Source organism: Oncorhynchus tshawytscha, unplaced genomic scaffold (genome assembly GCF_018296145.1).
Source record: "Oncorhynchus tshawytscha isolate Ot180627B unplaced genomic scaffold, Otsh_v2.0 Un_contig_8142_pilon_pilon, whole genome shotgun sequence".
Classification (NCBI taxonomy): Eukaryota; Metazoa; Chordata; class Actinopteri; order Salmoniformes; family Salmonidae; genus Oncorhynchus; species Oncorhynchus tshawytscha.
This window is the reverse complement of record NW_024609817.1, coordinates 257,501-276,893: the sequence shown is the minus strand read 5'-3', so window position 1 is coordinate 276,893 and position 19,393 is coordinate 257,501. Positions and strand designations below refer to the sequence as shown.

General features: G+C 45.4%; 1 protein-coding gene across 5 annotated transcripts in view; it reads right to left on the bottom strand.

Annotated features, from left to right (window-relative positions):
* pcsk6 (proprotein convertase subtilisin/kexin type 6) overlaps positions 1 to 19,393 on the bottom strand; it is a 105,007-nt gene that overhangs the window by 62,682 nt on the left and 22,932 nt on the right. For 4 of the 5 annotated variants that reach the window (XM_042318811.1, XM_042318813.1, XM_042318812.1 and 1 more), the window contains exons 7-11: positions 18,772 to 18,942; positions 15,043 to 15,257; positions 11,059 to 11,159; positions 8,409 to 8,512; positions 7,133 to 7,250 (exon numbers count right to left, since the gene is read on the bottom strand). In XM_042318811.1, the coding sequence (XP_042174745.1) occupies positions 7,133 to 7,250; positions 8,409 to 8,512; positions 11,059 to 11,159; positions 15,043 to 15,257; positions 18,772 to 18,942 (709 nt within the window). Of the gene's footprint in view, positions 1 to 6,541; positions 6,707 to 7,132; positions 7,251 to 8,408; positions 8,513 to 11,058; positions 11,160 to 15,042; positions 15,258 to 18,771; positions 18,943 to 19,393 lie in introns of those variants that run through there. The other variant, XM_042318815.1, reaches the window with a different exon arrangement.

The following is a 19,393-nucleotide window of genomic DNA, read 5'->3' as shown; positions in this document are numbered from 1 at the left end:
CAGGGTTGGAGTTAAAACCTACAGGACAGTAACTCTCCAGGAACAGGGTTGGAGTTAAAACCTACAGGACAGTAACTCTCCAGGAACAGGGTTTAAAACCTACAGGAGTAACTCTCCAAACAGGGTTGGAGTTAAAACCTACAGGACATACAGGACAGTAACTCTCCAGGAACAGGGTTGGAGTTAAAACCTACAGGACTCCAGGAACAGGGTTGGAAAAACTCTCCAGGAACAGGGTTGGAGTTAAAACCTACAGGATGGTAACTCTCCAGGAACAGGGTTGGAGTTAAAACCTACAGGATGGTAACTCTCCAGGAACAGGGTTGGAGTTCAAACCTACAGGACAGTAACTCTCCAGGAACAGGGTTGGAGTTAAAACCTACAGGACAGTAACTCTCCAGACAGTAACTCTCCAGGAACAGGGTTGGAGTTAAAACCTACAGGAACAGGGTTGGAAAAACTCTCCAGGAACAGGAACAGGGTTGGAGTTAAAACCTACAGGATCTCTCCAGGAACAGGGTTGGAGTTAAAACCTACAGGACAGTAACTCTCCAGGAACAGGGTTGGAGTTAAAACCTACAGGACAGTAACTCTCCAGGAACAGGGTTGGAGTTAAAACCTACAGGACAGTAACTCTCCAGGAACAGGGTTGGAGTTAAAACCTACAGGATGGTAACTCTCCAGGAACAGGGTTGGAGTTAAAACATACAGGATGGTAACTCTCCAGGAACAGGGTTGGAGTTAAAACCTACAGGACAGTAACTCTCCAGGAACAGGGTTGGAGTTAAAACCTACAGGACAGTAACTCTCCAGGAACAGGGTTGGAGTTAAAACCTACAGGATGGTAACTCTCCAGGAACAGGGTTGGAGTTAAAACATACAGGACAGTAACTCTCCAGGAACAGGGTTGGAGTTAAAACATACAGGATGGTAACTCTCCAGGAACAGGAGTTAAAACCTACAGGATGGTAACTCTCCAGGAACAGGGTTGGAAAACCTGGAGTTAAAACCTAACAGGACAGTAACTCTCCAGGAACAGGGTTGGAGTTAAAACAGGACAGTAACAGGAACAGGGTAAACTCTCCAGGAACAGGGTTGGAGTTAAAACCTACAGGATGGTAACTCTCCAGGAACAGGGTTGGAGTTAAAACCTACAGGACAGTAACTCTCCAGGAACAGGGTTTAAAACCTACAGGAGTAACTAAAACCTATTAAAACAGGATGGTAACTCTCCAGGAACAGGAACAGGGTAACTGGAACAGGGTCGGAGTTAAAACATACAGGACAGTAACTCTCCAGGAACAGGGTTGGAGTTAAAACCTACAGGACAGTAACTCTCCAGGAACAGGGTTGGAGTTAAAACCTACAGGATGGTAACTCTCCAGGAACAGGGTTGGAGTTAAAACCTACAGGATGTTAAAACCTACAGGACGGTAACTCTCCAGGAACAGGGTTGGAGTTAAAACATACAGGACAGTAACTCTCCAGGAACAGGGTTGGAGTTAAAACATACAGGACAGTAACTCTCCAGGAACAGGGTTGGAGTTAAAACCTACAGGATGGTAACTCTCCAGGAACAGGGTCGGAGTTAAAACCTACTGGACGGTAACTCTCCAGGAACAGGGTCGGAGTTAAAACCTACAGGACAGTAACTCTCCAGGAACAGGGTTGGTGACCCCTGCCCTGGGGCCTAGAGACACTTGTGTAGATCTGAAAGGATCTGATACGTGTAAATACTTCATGTGGTTAGTAACAATTCCTGGCAATACGTATGAACATTATGGCGCCTTGCTAAGCGTATTGGCTAGGCGTACCGAATGAGTGTGCTCCCATACTCCTGGAAAACACCTTCACTTGAAAAACAAGTACTAGCAATAGTATGGTTTGTCCACTTCAAAATAGTCCGAATTATTCCACGATAATTCAAGAAATCTGTCATAAATTTTGCCAAAGAAATCTTAGTTGCGCAATTTTACATCTAACTAAGATGTTAGCATGAAAACGATTTGTCTCACGTTGAAGAATCCCTACTATTGACCAATCACCGTCGAAGGGGTGTAGACTTCGGCTACCAACTTCGACTTGCTTCGAGAAAAAATGTAGTGCACACGAACAGCCGAAGACCTTTGCCCGAAGACCAAAACAGACAAAGACATCACAAAATGTTGTCATAATATATGCACTAACTGTTCCGAACTGTTTCAGGTGTAATGCATGCGGACGCATTAAGAGAGGGGGGAGTAGGGGTTGATTTGGGATAGGGCAGTGGTGGATATTATTGTCCACTTTAATATTCCATCTTATTCCCCATCTTAAAACCCAGCTGACCTCTAACCTCTTAGAGCTGATTGAGGACTGTTTTTATTGGCTAAGAGCCACAGTATGAGATTGGTTCTCTCATATTCATTGCGAAAGATGCACAATGCCACAAAGAAAGAAGCCTATTTCCCAGAAAGAGGTAGAAAAAGCATCTCAAGTATTGCATTTCAATTTAAGAATAACTTTCTGTGAAAGCTTCTATTGAAATGTGAAGATAATATATTAAAGCCTTTCAAAAATGATTTTCTAAACAAGAAGATTGCCTTGAACATCCTTGAGAAAAAAGTAAGCTCTGAACCTATTCAATGTGTCTCCGTTGCAAAGTGGTGAATGTTTTTTTTTTAAATGGTTTCCTCGAATCAAAGCAATGTTTTCTCTTTCCTTCCTGTTTTTCTGTGAAGGACTGAGTCAGAAGCAGTATCACTGTTATGCAAGCCTGGGGCCACTCACAAATCAAAGACAACCAGACATGTGAAACATACTGCTACCCTAAAAGCCACCCTTTTCTGAAACGACTGTATTAGACAAATGTGGACTGTATTATAGACTGCATGGGGTGTTCGAGGACAGTTGTGTTACTAAGGGAAGTATCCAGGCAGTGACAGAATGAATAGAAAGCAGACAATATGAAATTGAATTACTGTCACATATCATTGGCTAACTGACTTCCTACACTTGTAGAAAAAAAGTGCTACCTGGAACCTAAAAGGGTTCTTCGGCTGTCCCCATAGGAGAACCCTTTGTAGAACCATTTTTGGTTCCGGGTAGAACACTTTTGGGTTCCAGATAGAACCCTTTCTACATGAAACCCAAAAGGGTTCTACCTGAAACCAAAAAGGGTTCTACCAGAAACCAAAAAGGGTTCTCATATGGGAACAGCCAAAGCACCATTTTGGAACCTTTTTTTCTAAGAGTGTAGGACAGACCATAAAAGCACATTGCACTGGGCACAGAGGTCAATTCAACGTCTATTCCACATTGGTTCAACGTAATTCCATTGAAATGATGCGGAAAAAACATTGATTCAACCAGTGTGTGACCAGCGAGAAAGCACTGATCATTTATTTACATTCCAGTGAAGAGGGACTCCGGGATGCTGGCCTTCTAGGCAGAGTTGCAAAGAAAAAGCCATATCTCAGACTGACCAATAAAAAGAAAAGATTGAAATGGGCAAAAGAACACAGAGGAACTCTGCCTAGAAGGCCAGCATCCCGGAGTCGCCTCTTCAATGTTGACGTTGAGACTGGACAGAGGAACTCTGCCTAGAAGGCCAGCATCCCGGAGTTGCCTCTTCACTGTTGACGTTGAGACTGGACAGAGGAACTCTGCCTAGAAGGCCAGCATCCCGGGGTCCCTCTTCACTGTTGACGTTGAGACTGGACAGAGGAACTCTGCCTAGAAGGCCAGCATCCCGGGGTCCCTCTTCACTGTTGACGTTGAGACTGGACAGAGGAACTCTGCCTAGAAGGCCAGCATCCCGGAGTCGCCTCTTCACCGTTGACGTTGAGACTGGTGTTTTGCGGGTACTATTTAATGAAGCTGCCAGTTGAGGACGTGTGAGGCGTCTGTTTCTCAAACTAGACACTCTAATGTACTTGTCCTCTTGCTCAGTTGTGAACCGGGGGCTCCCACTCCTCTTTCTATTCTGGTTAGAGCCAGTTTGAGCTGTTCTGTGGAGGGAGTAGTACACAGTGTTGTATGAGATCTTCAGTTTCTTGACAATTTCTCGCATGGAATAGCCTTCATTTCTCAGAACAAGAATAGACTGATGAGTTTCAGAAGAAAGTTATTTGTTTCTGGACATTTTGAGCCCGTAATCGAACCCACAAGTGCTGATGCTCCAGATACTCAACTCGTTTAAAGAAGGCCAGTTTTATTGCCGTGCTAACATAATTGCAAAAGGGTTTTCTAATGATTAGCCTTTTAAAATTATAAACTTGGATTAGCTAACACAATGTGCCATTGGAACACAGGAGTGATGGTTGCTGATAATGGGCCTCTGTACACCTATGTAGATATTCAGTTTAAAAAATCTGCTGTTTCCAGCTACAATAGTCATTTACAACATTTTTATTATTTTTATTTTTACTTTTACCTTTATTTAACCAGGCAAGTCAGTTAAGAACAAATTCTTATTTTCAATGACGGCCTAGGAACAGTGGGTTAACTGCCTGTTCAGGGGCAGAACGACAGATTTGTACCTTGTCAGCTCAGGGGTTTGAACTTGCAACCTTCCGGTTACTAGTCCAACGCTCTAACCTACGCCGGGGCGCAGAGAAGTTGACTGGGTTCCCAGTGCCGCGCGAGGATACTGGGCGATACTCAAGCCGCTTATAAGATGTTAGACCATTTTGGGAAGTCCCGGTTCACCGGACACCCCCAGTCCCCTTCGGTAGTGGCCTCTCCACCCGCCCATAGGTGAGTCATGCAGCCGTGGCTAATGGGGAAAGGGGATGGAGCCAGTCGGGCACATCCCAGGCAAAGGGGGGGAAAGTGGGGAAGCGGGCTAGGACCGATGACACCCGCGCCGGGAGAAGAGAGAGGCGGGAGGCGTGAGCCCCCTACCCTACCCAACCCGCATTTACAACATTAACAATGCCTACACTGTATTACTGATCAATTTGATGTTATTTCAATGGACAAAAAATGGACAAAAAGGACATTTCTAAGTGACCCCAAACTTCTGAATTGTAGTGTACATTTAGTTCCATTAAACTGGTTAAAATAACACGTCTGCATATTTTTGCTCTGCAAATACACAGGATCACCATTTTGTGTAGCTAATTGTAGTTCTTGCTTTACACATTTGCTGTTCTCACCCACACGCAACCAACCAGGGATCTGTATGGGTTTTGTGTGGCAGGAATAAGTTGAGAGGTTCAGGCCCATGGACAAACACACACAGGCACTCACACACACACACACACACACGCACACACACGCACACACACACACACGCACACGCACGCACACACGCACACACACGCACACACACACACACATACACGCACACACACACACAGACACAGACACACACACACACACGCCATCCTCCCCTCTGATCCCTGTGCATCTCAGGAGCAACGTCTAGGAATGATGAGAAACTATTCTCTGTTCAAATGGAACACTAGTGCAACAGCTGCAGTACCAGAACATAGTGACACACATAGCCCAGCAGCTCCCCTGTGCACCCGTAAAAAGTGTCCCCCAGTTTGTGCCAGGCACAACAGCACCATGGTGATGATAGCTAACACGACTCAGCTCGGTCCATTGTCAAACTTGGCAGAGTAGGAGTCAATCCTATGATAAGGGAATGGAAAGAAGCTCACAGCGTTTGATATTTCCCCTCTTTTTGAGCGTTTTTGGCAGTGTAAAAACCAGTGGTCTTTGAAATGAACCATTAAAGGGGCAATCAGCAGTAGAAACTAACAATTTTTCTGTTAAAAAAGCTGAGGGATGGGGCTGGAGAGATGTAATGAATTAAAATCATAAACAGTGCTATGGATGCATGGACTGACCATCCATGATATCCACATTATAGTTTTAACCATGTTTTAAGGCTATATAGTGTTTGTTTACATTTACATTGTTGACAAACATTGGAGTAAAACAAGCTTATATTTTGGGTTCTGATGGGGTACAACAGTTGATCTAAGCTCATGAGGCATATGTTATATTTTTCAAGAATCAATGGGTACATATCAGTCCAAAAATGGATGTAGCAACTGCTGATTGCCCCTTTAAATGCAAAGTGGCTCCCTATGTGTCCACGACTAACTTCTGAGTGGGTTTTTGGCTGGATGGTGAGCCAGTTTTCACTTCTTATTCTCTGGCTGTTTTGGAATGGAATGACATCTTCACATCGTTACATAAACAAACAATAGCCATTTTGTTTCTCTCAAGTCAAGTGGATGGCAGCCAGGCAGTCACTGACCCTAGATGGATCCAGTTTTATCTCCTATAGGGAATAGGGCTCAAAAGTAGTGCACTATATAGAGAATAAGGATTAAATGTAATGTACTTTGTAGGGATGAAACATAATGCACTATATAGGGAATAGGGCTCAAAAGTAGTGCACTCACACAAACAAAAACAAACACACACACACACACTTAAACACCCGCACACACACCTCACATACCCCTGGATCCACTCTGATGATTTCCACCCCAAAGAAAATATAAAGAGTGTTTTGCAACTAGCTGAAGGTTAGGGTGTAGACCAGTTCATCCGGAGATAAACGACTCTGTTTTTATTATCTTATAATATATAATAATAATAGTCAGTGCCTCTATGTGCTTCATAAACACCTAGACGCTACGCATCTTCAACAGCCTGCTATGAGCTCATCATGCAGAGACATCCCCCAATTACTGACAATATCCTCCTGATGAAAATAAACGGATCTAATTACAAAGCATTATAATCATCAGATCCCTGTTTTCACATATTACAGTTTATAACAGCTAGAATATAACACTAGTGGTATGTGAGGGAGGAGGACGTGTGTGTGTATGTGTGTATGTGTGTGTATGTATGTTTGTATGTGCGTGTGTATGTGTGTGTGTGTGTTTCTGAATGTGTATGTGTGTGTGTGTGTGTGTGTGTGTGTGTGTGTGTGTGTCCAGTAGAACAAGGAATTGTTTGAGCTCTATTCATTAAGAGTTCTATCTGAAACATTCTGAATGCTTCACCAAATATACCACAACCCTCCTGAATGGGTATTTGAACATTTTTTAAAATGTTTTCCGAACGTTACAGGTTGTCTTGGCACAAAGGGAACCACATAACCAGTAGGGCGCTGCTTCCTCACCTGGTACGTCGTTCAGACATCCTAGTACAGGTGTGCTGGGTAGGAACACTCCTCCACTTCTTAGCCTCCACCACCATACCCTCCGCATCCACCAGCCCAAAGCCATACAGGTGACTCACTGAGAGAGAGGGAGGGGTGGAGCGAGAGAGAGAGAGGGAGAGAGAGATGAGAAGGAGTTAGACCTGTGTCTAAATGGATGAGTGAAGCTTCTAAAGAGAAAGCTGCCCTAAATGATTACATTCCGTCTTTCTGTTTTCCTTTCTTTAATTCCGGGGGAGGGCAGGGAGGAAGCAGATCCTGAACTGGTGTAACTACTACACAGCTGATGATGGATTTATACCAAACAGTTCAAATGTTACACCTTCCTCTCCAGGTGAAGTGATGAGAGGTACCAGCCCTAATCAAACACACACACTCACACGCACATACACACACCCACTCAGCTCTGCAGTGTGCCTTGTGAGTCAAAGGAGAGCAATTACGTAGAAATCATAAACCAACACGAGTGCTGGAACAGAACAAATATGTGCAATGGCTGAGGGATCTCTGAATACTGGGGGATCTCTGAATGCTGGGGGATCTCTGAATACTGGGGGATTTCTGAATGCTGAGGGATCTCTGAATACTGGGGGATCTCTGAATGCTGGGGGATCTCTGAATGCTGGCGGGTCTCTGAATGGTGAGGGATCTCTGAATACTGGAGGATCTCTGAATGCTGAGGGATCTCTGAATGCTGGGGGATCTCTGAATGCTGGGGGATCTCTGAATGCTGGCGGGTCTCTGAATGGTGAGGGATCTCTGAATACTGGGGGATCTCTGAATGCTGAGGGATCTCTGAATGCTGGGGGATCTCTGAATGCTGAGGGATCTCTGAATGCTGGGGGATCTCTGAATGCTGGGGATCTCTGAATGCTGGCGGGTCTCTGAATGCTGGAGGGTCTCTGAATGCTGGCGGGTCTCTGAATGCTGGAGGGTCTCTGAATGCTGGGGATCTCTGAATGCTGGGGATCTCTGAATGCTGGTGGGTCTCTGAATGCTGGGGGATCTTTGAATGCTGGTGGGTCTCTGAATTCTGGGGGGGGATCTCTGAATGCTGGTGGGTATCTGAATGCTGGGGGATCTCTGAATGCTGGGGGATCTCTGAAGGACCAAGTTAACGAACACTGCCATACATTATAAGACAGCGGAGGCTGGTGGAGGAAAAATGCCTGTCCTCCCCATCTCTCCCTCCACCAGCCTCCACTGGTACAGGAGGAGTACATTGTACTGTAGCTACCTCTGTGTCCGGCTGCATTGGTCTTCCAGTCGTTGGCCTTCAGGTGGACAGGCCTGGATGTCTTGACCAGCAGGTGCTGGATATCTCTCCAGCTGACCAATGGGCTGGAACAACATAAATAAATGTGTTGCAGCGTGCCCTGATGAACACGACCCAATACATACAGTTTTCATGACATAGCTTGTGGTTTGTGCCCGGGCCTTAAGAAAATCACAAAGAAGGCAGTAAGAAATGACAGCTGTTTACCCATATTGTTTTCCTTATACAGTATGGCCAAAAGTAGAAGACTATAGAAATAAGTCAAATGTATTTGCACAAGTCACTCACAAATAGTTTGACGTTTTACTTAATTTAAATCATTTAGAAGATCAATTTGCTCATTACCCCATTCTGCAGTCGTATCATTGTGTATCATTGTCTAATTGTGTATTAAGTACGTAATTAGAGCAGTAAAAATGCATGTTTTGTCAAACCCGTGATCTACCATGGCTGTCAGCCTGTCAGCATTCAGGGCTCCAACCACTTTATAATTGAGTATTACGCACATAGTCTATATCCGGAGCTCCTCCCACTGTCTAGGAAACAACTATGAGCTACATGACCCAGTAACAGCAGTAAGATAGAACACCATTAACACATCTAGTTAGTATTCCATCTATTATTATCTTCAATTATTCTCTGTTATCTACAGACGTGGGAATAGTCTAATAGTCCCTGATCCACAGGTGCAGAGCTACTGAAGGTGTGATCACAAATCACCCCTGCTACTACCTGAGTTCCTCAGCTCAAATGTATGTGTGTGATGCGTGCGTTTGGCGTGCGTGCCAAAACATCCCATGAATCGTTCTCCTAAAAGAATGTGGACCCTGAAAAGGGATGTCCTTCCACAGTAATGAACCAGTTATGAGAAAAACGCCACGATGTTGAGACTCCAGAGTCTGTGCAATGTCAAGATAAGACCTCCTTGACAGGACAGATGTCACTGAAAGGTCTAATCAGACAGACGGACGGACGGACAGACGGTAGACAGAAACAAGAAAAGAGGGATGGAGGGATAGGGTAGAGAGAGAAAGAGGGATGGAGGGATAGGGTAGAGAGAGAGATGGAGGGATAGGGTAGAGAGAGAGAGGGATGGAGGGATAGGATAGAGAGAGAAGGATGGAGGGATAGGGTAGAGAGAGAAAAGGAGGGATGGAGGGATAGGGATAGAGAGAGAGAGAGGATGAAGGGATAGGGTAGAGAGAGAAAGAGGGATGGAGGGATAGGGTAGAGAGAGAGATGGAGGGATAGGGTAGAGAGAGAGAGGGATGGAGGGATAGGATAGAGAGAGAAAGAGAGATGGAGGGATAGGGTAGAGAGAGAAGGATGGAGGGATAGGGTAGAGAGAGAAGGAGGGATGGAGGGATAGTATAGAGAGAGAGAGGGATGAAGGGATAGGGTAGAGAGAGAGAGGTATGGAGGGATAGGGTAGAGAGAGAGAGAGGGATGGAGAGATAGTGTAGAGAGAGAGAGGGATGGAGGGATAGGGTAGAGAGAGAGAGGGATGGGGGATAGGATGGAGGGATAGGGTAGAGAGAGAGAGGGCTGGAGGGATAGGGTAGAGAGAGAAAGAAGGGTGGAGGGATAGGGTAGAGAGAGAGGGGGTGGGGGATAGGGTAGAGAGAGGATAGGGTAGGATGGGGGATGGGGGATAGGGTAGAGAGAGAGAGGGGGGGATAGGGTAGAGAGAGAGGGGATGGGGGATAGGGTAGAGAGACAGAGGGATGGAGGGATATGGTAGAGAGAGAGGGATGGAGGGATAGGGTAGAGAGAGAGAGGGATGGAGGGATAGGGTAGAGAGAGAGAGGGATGGATGGATATGGTAGAGAGAGAGGGATAGGGATGGGGGGGATAGGGTAGAGAGACAGAGGGATGGAGGGATATGGTAGAGAGAGAGGGATGGAGGGATAGGGTAGAGAGAGAGAGGGATGGATGGATATGGTAGAGAGAGAGAGGCATGGGGGATAGGGTAGAGAGAGAGGCATGGGGGGATAGGGTAGAGAGAGAGAGAGGGATGGGGGAATAGGATAAAGAGAGAGAGGGATGGAGGGATAGTGTAGAGAGAGAGGGGGATGGAGGGATAGTCTAGAGAGAGAGAGGGGATGGAGGGATAGTGTAGAGAGAGAGATGGAGGGATAGTGTAGAGAGAGAGGGATGGAGGGATAGTGTAGAGAGAGAGAGGGGATGGGGGAATAGGATAAAGAGAGAGAGGGATGGAGGGATAGTGTAGAGAGAGAGGGGATGGAGGGATAGTCTAGAGAGAGAGGGGGATGGAGGGATAGTGTAGAGAGAGAGGGATGGAGGGATAGTGTAGAGAGAGAGGGATGGAGGGATAGTGTAGAGAGAGAGATGGGATAGTCTAGAGAGAGAGAGGGATGGAGGGATAGTGTAGAGAGAGAGGGGGATGGAGGGATAGTGTAGAGAGAGAGAGGGATGGAGGGATAGTGTAGAGAGAGAGAGGGATGGAGGGATAGTGTAGAGAGAGAGGGATGGAGGGATAGTGTAGAGAGAGAGAGGGATGGAGGGATAGGGTAGAGAGAGAGAGGGATGGAGGGATAGTGTAGAGCGAGAGAGGGATGGAGGGATAGGGTAGAAAGAGAGGGGTACTGACTTGGCCTCCAGAGTGAGAGCGATGACCCCAGCCACCATGGGAGCCGACACAGAGGTACCAGTGTGGCCATCAGTACATCGCTGCCGCAGGTCTGTGGTCACCTGACAGAAGGGAAAACGACAGAGATTACATCTTATTCACTCATCATCTTTCTTTACATTCATTTCTTCTTGAGTTAGAATGGCTGCCACAAAGACTGACACTCAGAAATGTGTTCCCTAAACCACACAATGCACTGTACAATCAGTTGCCTGTCGAGACACACAAACTATATCAATACAACATACATTCTATTTACAGTAATATTTACAGTTATTTACAGTAGTGATGACATAATAATGACTAAGTACAGGAACTTGTTTTTTGGCATCTTGGGTTATGTCCTAATACTCTTATGCAGCTTCCTTTTCTTGTTCCCTTTGCCACTACACTCTCACTCACATACGACATTCTCACAAATCAATAGTAATGACGGCAAGGAGACAGCAATGAGTGGAGGCTATTTGGGACTCTTGGCGAGGAAAGACCAATTGACTGTTAACTGGATGCCGGAGCAGGGAGCACATAGCCAAGGCTTGTTGAAGTACATGACAGATGGGTGAGAGGAGAAGGGCAGAACCTCGCCGTAAACCCTGCCACCCACCACCAGGAAGAGTAGCTGCTTTTGCAGCGGCTAATGGGGATACTAATAAATACCAAATACCACCACTGCCCCACCATGTGTACTGGGCTAGGGCCACAGGTTCAGCTTCTGCTCAACTCAGTAAATATTATTCTCAATTTGGTCCCTGTAAAACTAACCAGGACACCCACAGTGTTGGTCTAGACCATAGGCAGGGGAGGGGGCAGCGAGAGGTACAGGATCCACAGCCCCAGAGGGCTGTATCAAGCATCTTGACAAATATGTCCCCTGAGCCCAGGAGGTCAGAGCCCCACCCAGAGTTATCACACCAGGGCCTTAAAGGGATAGTTCACCCAAATTACAAAATGGCATATTACATTTCGTTTCTTTACCTTGGAAGCAGTCAATGAGAAACAGCAAGACACACTTGTTTTGTTTACCTATGCCCCTGCTACCAACCTCTAATATTTGCAGTTTGAGATGATTTGGACCAGATTTTTTTTACCACATAATGCCACGCTTTTTGAAGGATACTTCTACTTTGGGATACATTGACTGTTGTAGGTTTGTTAGAAAATGCTTATGTTAGCAGTTAGTGGTAATGGCTATGTACACCAAACCTAAGTGTGGATTTACGTCTCCTTGTCCCTGGACTGCTTTCAAGTTAAGTAAACACATTTATAAGTTTGTAATTTTAAAGAATTGTGAAGGGAGTTAAACAAGCAGTGTGATAATAAGTAGCGCTGCCAGGCGGGTCATGTTTCAAAAGACGCATGACTCGACCTTCGCCTCTCCTGAGCCCATACGGGAGTTGTACTGGTCTCTCCCGAGCCCATACGGGAGTTGTACTGGTCTCTCCCGAGCCCATACGGGAGTTGTACTGGTCTCTCCCGAGCCCATACGGGAGTTGTACTGGTCTATCCCGAGCCCATACGGGAGTTGTACTGGTCTCTCCCGAGCCCATACGGAAGTTGTACTGGTCTCTCCCGAGCCCATACGGGAGTTGTACTGGTCTCTCCCGAGCCCATACGGGAGTTGTACTGGTCTCTCCCGAGCCCATACGGGAGTTGTACTGGTCTCTCCCGAGCCCATACGGGAGTTGTACTGGTCTCTCCCGAGCCCATACGGGAGTTGTACTGGTCTCTCCCGAGCCCATACGGGAGTTGTACTGGTCTCTCCCGAGCCCATACGGGAGTTGTACTGGTCTCTCCGAGTCCATACGGGAGTTGTACTGGTCTCTCCCGAGCCCATACTGGAGTTGTACTGGTCTCTCCCGAGCCCATACTGGAGTTGTACTGGTCTCTCCCGAGCCCATATGGGAGTTGTACTGGTCTCTCCCGAGCCCATACGGGAGTTGCACTGGTCTCTCCCGAGCCCATACGGGAGTTGCACTGGTCTCTCCCGAGCCCATACGGGCCCATCAAAGGTTTTTCGTGATTTTTACAATTTTATCAAATATATTTTATATATAAGATTCTTTAAAGTAGCCACCCTTTGCCCTGATGACATCTTTGCACACTCTTGGTATTCTCTCAACCAGCTTCATGAGGTAGTCACCTGGAATGAATTTCAATTAACAAGTGTGCCTTGTTAAAAGTGAATTTGTGGAATTGCTTTCCTTCTTAATCTTGGTAAGCACCCCCAGTGTATATTTGGCCTTGTGTTTTAGGTTATTGTCCTTAATTTGTCTCCAGTGTCTGTTGGAAAGCAGACTGAACAAGGTTTTCCTCTAGGATTTTGCCTGTGCCTAGCTCTATTCCGTTTATTTGTATCCTATAAAATCCATAGTCCTTGGTGATGACAAGCAGACCCATAACATGATGCAGCCACCACCATGCTGTAAAATATGAAGAGTGGTACTCAGTGACGTGTGCTGGATTTGCCCAAAACATAACACTTAGTATTCAGGACATAAAGTTAATTTTTTAGCCAATTTTTTGGCAGTTTTACTTTAGTACCTTATTCCAAACAGGATGCATGTTTTGGAATATTTTTTATTCTGTACAGGCTTCCTTCTTTTCACTCTGTCATTTAGGTTAGTATAGTGGAGTAACTACAATGTTGTTAATCGATCCTCAGTTTTCTCCTATCACAGCCATTTAAACTCTGTGACTGTTTTAAAGTCACCATTGGCCTCATGGTTAAATCCCTGAGCGGTTTCCTTCATCTCAGGCAACTGAGTTAAGAAGGACGCCTGTGTCTTTGTTGTGACTGGGTGTATTGATATACCATCCAATGTGTTATTAATAGCTTCACAATGCTCAAAGGGCTATTGAATGTCTGCTTTTTAAAAGCCTATCTACCAATAAGTACCCTTCTTTGTGAAGCATTAGAAAACCTCCCAGGTCTTTATGGTTGAATCTGTTTGAAATGCACTTCTCAGCTGAGGGACCTTACAGATAATTGTATGTGTGTGATACTGAGATGAAGTAGTCATTAAAACTCTTCTTAAACACTATTATTGCACAGAGACTGAGTCCATGCAACGTATGTGACTTGGTCAGCATGCCTCTCCTCTGTCAAGCACAAGCCTGGCTAAATATTATCCTAGTCCAGCAGCAACCTTTCCTCATTAAAATGGATGGTGGACATTTGTTAAAAAGAGCAACACAAACAGCACATTTGAGCTGTGTCCAAGTTGTTGACGCTGTCATAATTCCAGTAAGGGGAGGCCATCTCTGTGTAGTTGGGGGAAAACAGTGTGTAGTTGATGGATGTGGCATGTCTGTGCTTTGGCAACGCTTCACCATTCCCTTATCCCAGAGGACATCAAAAACATGATATGGGGATAGTGTTGTGAGTGTGTGTGTGTGTGTGTGTGTGTGTGTGTGTGTGTGTGTGTGTGTGTGTGTGTGAGTGTGTGTGTGTGAGTGTGTGTGTGTGTGTGTGTGTGTGTGTGTGTGTGTGTGTGTGTGTGTGTGTGTGTGTGTGTGTGTGTGTGTGTGTGTTTATGAATGCCAGAATGAATGATAGCATGTTTCTGAAAGAGAGTGAGAGTGTGTGTGCATGTGTTTGAGTCTGGCCACTGAACTGTATCATAGCAGTCTGAATGTTAATCTGCTTAGATGTAAATGTACATTTGACAGAATGAAGGATGCCATAATAATGTGTACTAGCGTTCCTTGGCTTTTATGGTTTGTAACCCTGCAACTAAACAGCTTTCCTTCCATGGCAAAGCAGACAAAGGCACACTTGATTTAAACATCAACACTCCCTCAAAACTCAACTATTTTCCTTCTGTAAAACTTGCCACGAAGAGCAGACCTCCAAGTACTAGGGCTTGCACTCACACACACTCACACACACACACACACACACACACACACACACACACACACACACACACACACACACGCACTTACTATCTTCCTGTCATAGAACTCCCCGCTGCTGTAGGTGGTGGCCAGTGTGGAGGAGCAGACCTCCAGGTACCAGGGCTTGTTGCCGTTCTCTGTGGTGCTGGAGATCGAGATGGTGTAGATGCTGTTGGTGTAGCCATCACATGAACAGTGGTCGCCCTGGCGACCGCCGTTCCCCGACGCCCAAACAAAGATGGATCCCAGACCCTTCCGGCCCTATTTGAGAGGGAGAGAGGGACAGATGTGAACTAAGATGGAGCCCAGACCCTTTAGGGCCCTGTTTGAGAGGGAGAGAGGGACAGATGTGAACTAAGATGGAGCCCAGACCCTTTAGGTTCCTGTTTGAGAGGGAGAGAGGGACTGATGTGAACTAAGATGGAGCCCAGACCCTTTAGGTTCCTGTTTGAGAGGGAGAGAGGGACAGATGTGAACTAAGATGGAGCCCAGACCCTTTAGGGCCCTGTTTGAGAGGAGAGAGGGACAGATGTGAACTAAGATGGGCCCAGACCCTTTAGGGCCCTGTTTGAGAGGGAGAGAGGGACAGATGTGAACTAAGATGGAGCCCAGACCCTTTAGGTTCCTGTTTGAGAGGAAGAAAGGGACAGATGTGAACTAAGATGGAGCCCAGACCCTTTAGGTTCCTGTTTGAGAGGAAGAGACAGAGAGGGACAGATGTGAACTAAGATGGAGCCCAGACCCTTTAGGTTCCTGTTTGAGAGGAAGAGAGGGACAGATGTGAACTAAGATGGAGCCCAGACCCTTTAGGTTCCTGTTTGAGAGGAAGAGAGGGACAGATGTGAACTAAGATGGAGCCCAGACCCTTTAGGTTCCTGTTTGAGAGGAAGAGAGGGACAGATGTGAACTAAGATGGAGCCCAGACCCTTTAGGGCCCTGTTTGAGAGGGAGAGAGGGACAGATGTGAACTAAGATGGAGCCCAGACCCTTTAGGGTCCTGTTTGAGAGGGAGAGAGGGACAGATGTGAACTAAGATGGAGCCCAGACCCTTTAGGTTCCTGTTTGAGAGGAAGAGAGGGACAGATGTGAACTAAGATGGAGCCCAGACCCTTTAGGTTCCTGTTTGAGAGGGAGAGAGGGACAGATGTGAACTAAGATGGAGCCCAGACCCTTTAGGTTCCTGTTTGAGAGGAAGAGAGGGACAGATGTGAACTAAGATGGAGCCCAGACCCTTTAGGTTCCTGTTTGAGAGGAAGAGAGGGACAGATGTGAACTAAGATGGAGCCCAGACCCTTTAGGTTCCTGTTTGAGAGGAAGAGAGGGACAGATGTGAACTAAGATGGAGCCTTTAGGTTCCTGTTTGAGAGGAAGAGAGGGACAGATGTGAACTAAGATGGAGCCCAGACCCTTTAGGTTCCTGTTTGAGAGGAAGAGAGGGACAGATGTGAACTAAGATGGAGCCCAGACCCTTTAGGTTCCTGTTTGAGAGGAAGAGAGGGACAGATGTGAACTAAGATGGAGCCCAGACCCTTTAGGTTCCTGTTTGAGAGGGAGAGAGGGACAGATGTGAACTAAGATGGAGCCCAGACCCTTTAGGTTCCTGTTTGAGAGGAAGAGAGGGACAGATGTGAACAACTGAGCCAAACAGAGAAGATCAAGCTGGTTACTCATCCATCATAGTTGTTGAGAAATACAACTTGAAAAGAAGATACCCGAGTCTGCACAGTTTGGTTCAGCATGATAGTGTGAAAAGCATATCAGTAGACTTTGAAAGTTGATTTGAAAAATACGTCTTTCTCGTTAAAACTATCTCCATTGTAGATGGGCTTCGTACATCCCCCCCAAAAACACTTTTCACTTTGTTATGTAATGTGCTCTTAGCGCTCCACTGAATCAATGCAATCCATTTTTCAACAGAGTTGAGGCCAAGTTCAATACCACACAGCAATAAGGACCATTTCACTTTGTACTTCTGGGGGCGCTAAACAAGTGGAATTGCATTTCCTTATTCGTTTCATTTGAGTGACTCGGTTAAGTAGATTGATTTGCTCCAAAATACCTTTTGAAATCAAGTGCCTCATATTGAGATCCTGTAACTGTCTAATCTAATTTGAGTGATGCAGTTCTGTACACTGATTTCAAAAGGTATTTTGGGCAAATCATGTTCCTCAAAGGATGATATTCATGACGTTTTCTGATCAAAAGTTCCTCTGGTCAGGAGTAGTGCACTACATGGGAAATAGGGTGCAATTTGAGTTGCTCGAGTCAAAAGTAGTACACTAGGAAGGGAATGGAGGGTGTCATTGAAACACTCATGTAATAAAGTAGTGCACTACAATTGGGTTTCATTTGATCAAATGTTTGGTCTAAAGTAGTGCACTATATGGCCCAAAGGGGGTTATCAGTAGTGCACTATATGGCCCAAAGGTGGTTATCAGTGCACTATATGGCCCAAAGGAGGTTATCAGTAGTGCACTATATGGCCCAAAGGAGGTTATCAGTAGTGCACTATATGGCCCAAAGGAGGTTATCAGTAGTGCACTATATGGCCCAAAGGAGGTTATCAGTAGTGCACTATATGGCCCAAAGGAGGTTATCAGTAGTGCACTATATGGCCCAAAGGAGGTTATCAGTAGTGCACTATATGGCCCAAAGGAGGTTATCAGTAGTGCACTATATGGCCCAAAGGAGGTTATCAGTAGTGCACTATATGGCCCAAAGGAGGTTATCAGTAGTGCACTATATGGCCCAAAGGAGGTTATCAGTAGTGCACTATATGGCCCAAAGGAGGTTAGGTTATCAGTAGTGCACTATATGGCCCAAAGGAGGTTATCAGTAGTGCACTATATGGCCCAAAGGAGGTTATCAGTAGTGCACTATATGGCCCAAAGGAGGTTATCAGTAGTGCACTATATGGCCCAGGGAATGGGGTATCATGGACAGTAGTGTAGTGCGCTACATTGGGCAATACATGTGATTAGCTATAAACTAGGTTTCCATCCAATTGTCAACAGATTTTCATGCAAATATTCTAAAATCCACATGAAGAAAATATGCGCATTTTCCCACCAGTGGTGTGTTTCCGCAAAAGAATCTGTGAGTTATGAGTGTGTGTGCACAACATTTACTTTTTGCTTAAGTTTTCAGGTATCCGATAATCATCTAAAGTTCAATGTGTTTTCATCACATTTTCAACTCTACAGATAGTTTAAACACAAAAACTGTTGCGTTAAATAGCAAATGTGCCTCCTCTGGTCTTGGTGCTCTAGCCAAGCGCTCACAGATACAGTGCAGGTAGGGTCGTCTCCATGATGACATTATTATGGATAAGAATATTTACATTTGTCAAACGGCAGTCAAGCACCTATCATCATGTCACCCTCGATATTTAGTGGAAAGAAGCATCAAGCTCATCATCGTGCACTTTCACCACCCTGTGAAGTTCATAACTTATTTCATCTGTAGCCTCATCAACTACATGGTTTCCTGAGTCGTAGTGGGAGGACCACACAACATATAATTGCGTGACTCCAAGTTTACTTCGATGTGATATTATATCAATATTCGCGCATAAAGGCGTTTCCACCAGCATTTCTCGCAAAATGAATTTTACCTGCACAAAAAGATCCCACCATGTCAAACGAACAGATGATCTGTCGGCATTCAGAAAACTGTACAGAAACATCCTGTTTTCAGCACAGCAGTCTTTTTTAATACTATATGACTTTACTCACATAAAACTGTGGATGTAAACGTGGTTATAGACACTACTTCACCTTTTGATGCCCATCTCGAAGGCCTGTTTGGCCAGAGGCCCTGGTCCGTCCACAGTCTTTCCATCGTCGTCAGGTCCCCAGCTGGCGCTGTAGATGTCTATGTAGTCAGGTCTGACACCGAGGGACTTCGCCTCTACTACATCTGTCACATCACCATCCAGCATACGAATACCTACTCACAGTTACACAACCAATATCAATCAACCAATCAATAAATAAATAAATAAAACAATGAATCGCTCAACCAATCAAATGCATTTATAAGTCACTTTTTTAAAATCGTTGTCATAAAGTGTTTTACAATAACAAATAGATGGTCATTTAGCAGATATTTGTGTCCAAAGGTGACTTGCTGTTTAAAAGAATGAGTCAGCGTATTTGTTTTCTTTGTGTGTGTTCAGCTTCAGGAACAGCTAGTCTACCTTGGGTCCCCTCAAAATCCACATGTTGGATAGTTGAGCGCCAGGATATTTTCACATAGCTTTGATAACGATTAGTCAGATCAGTTATTACACCAAGGAAGGAAGTAAGGAAGGAAGGAAGGAAGGAAGGAAGGAAAGAAAGAACCAGACAACTAACCAAAAAAACAACAAATTAACGAACTAACAAACTAACGAACCAAC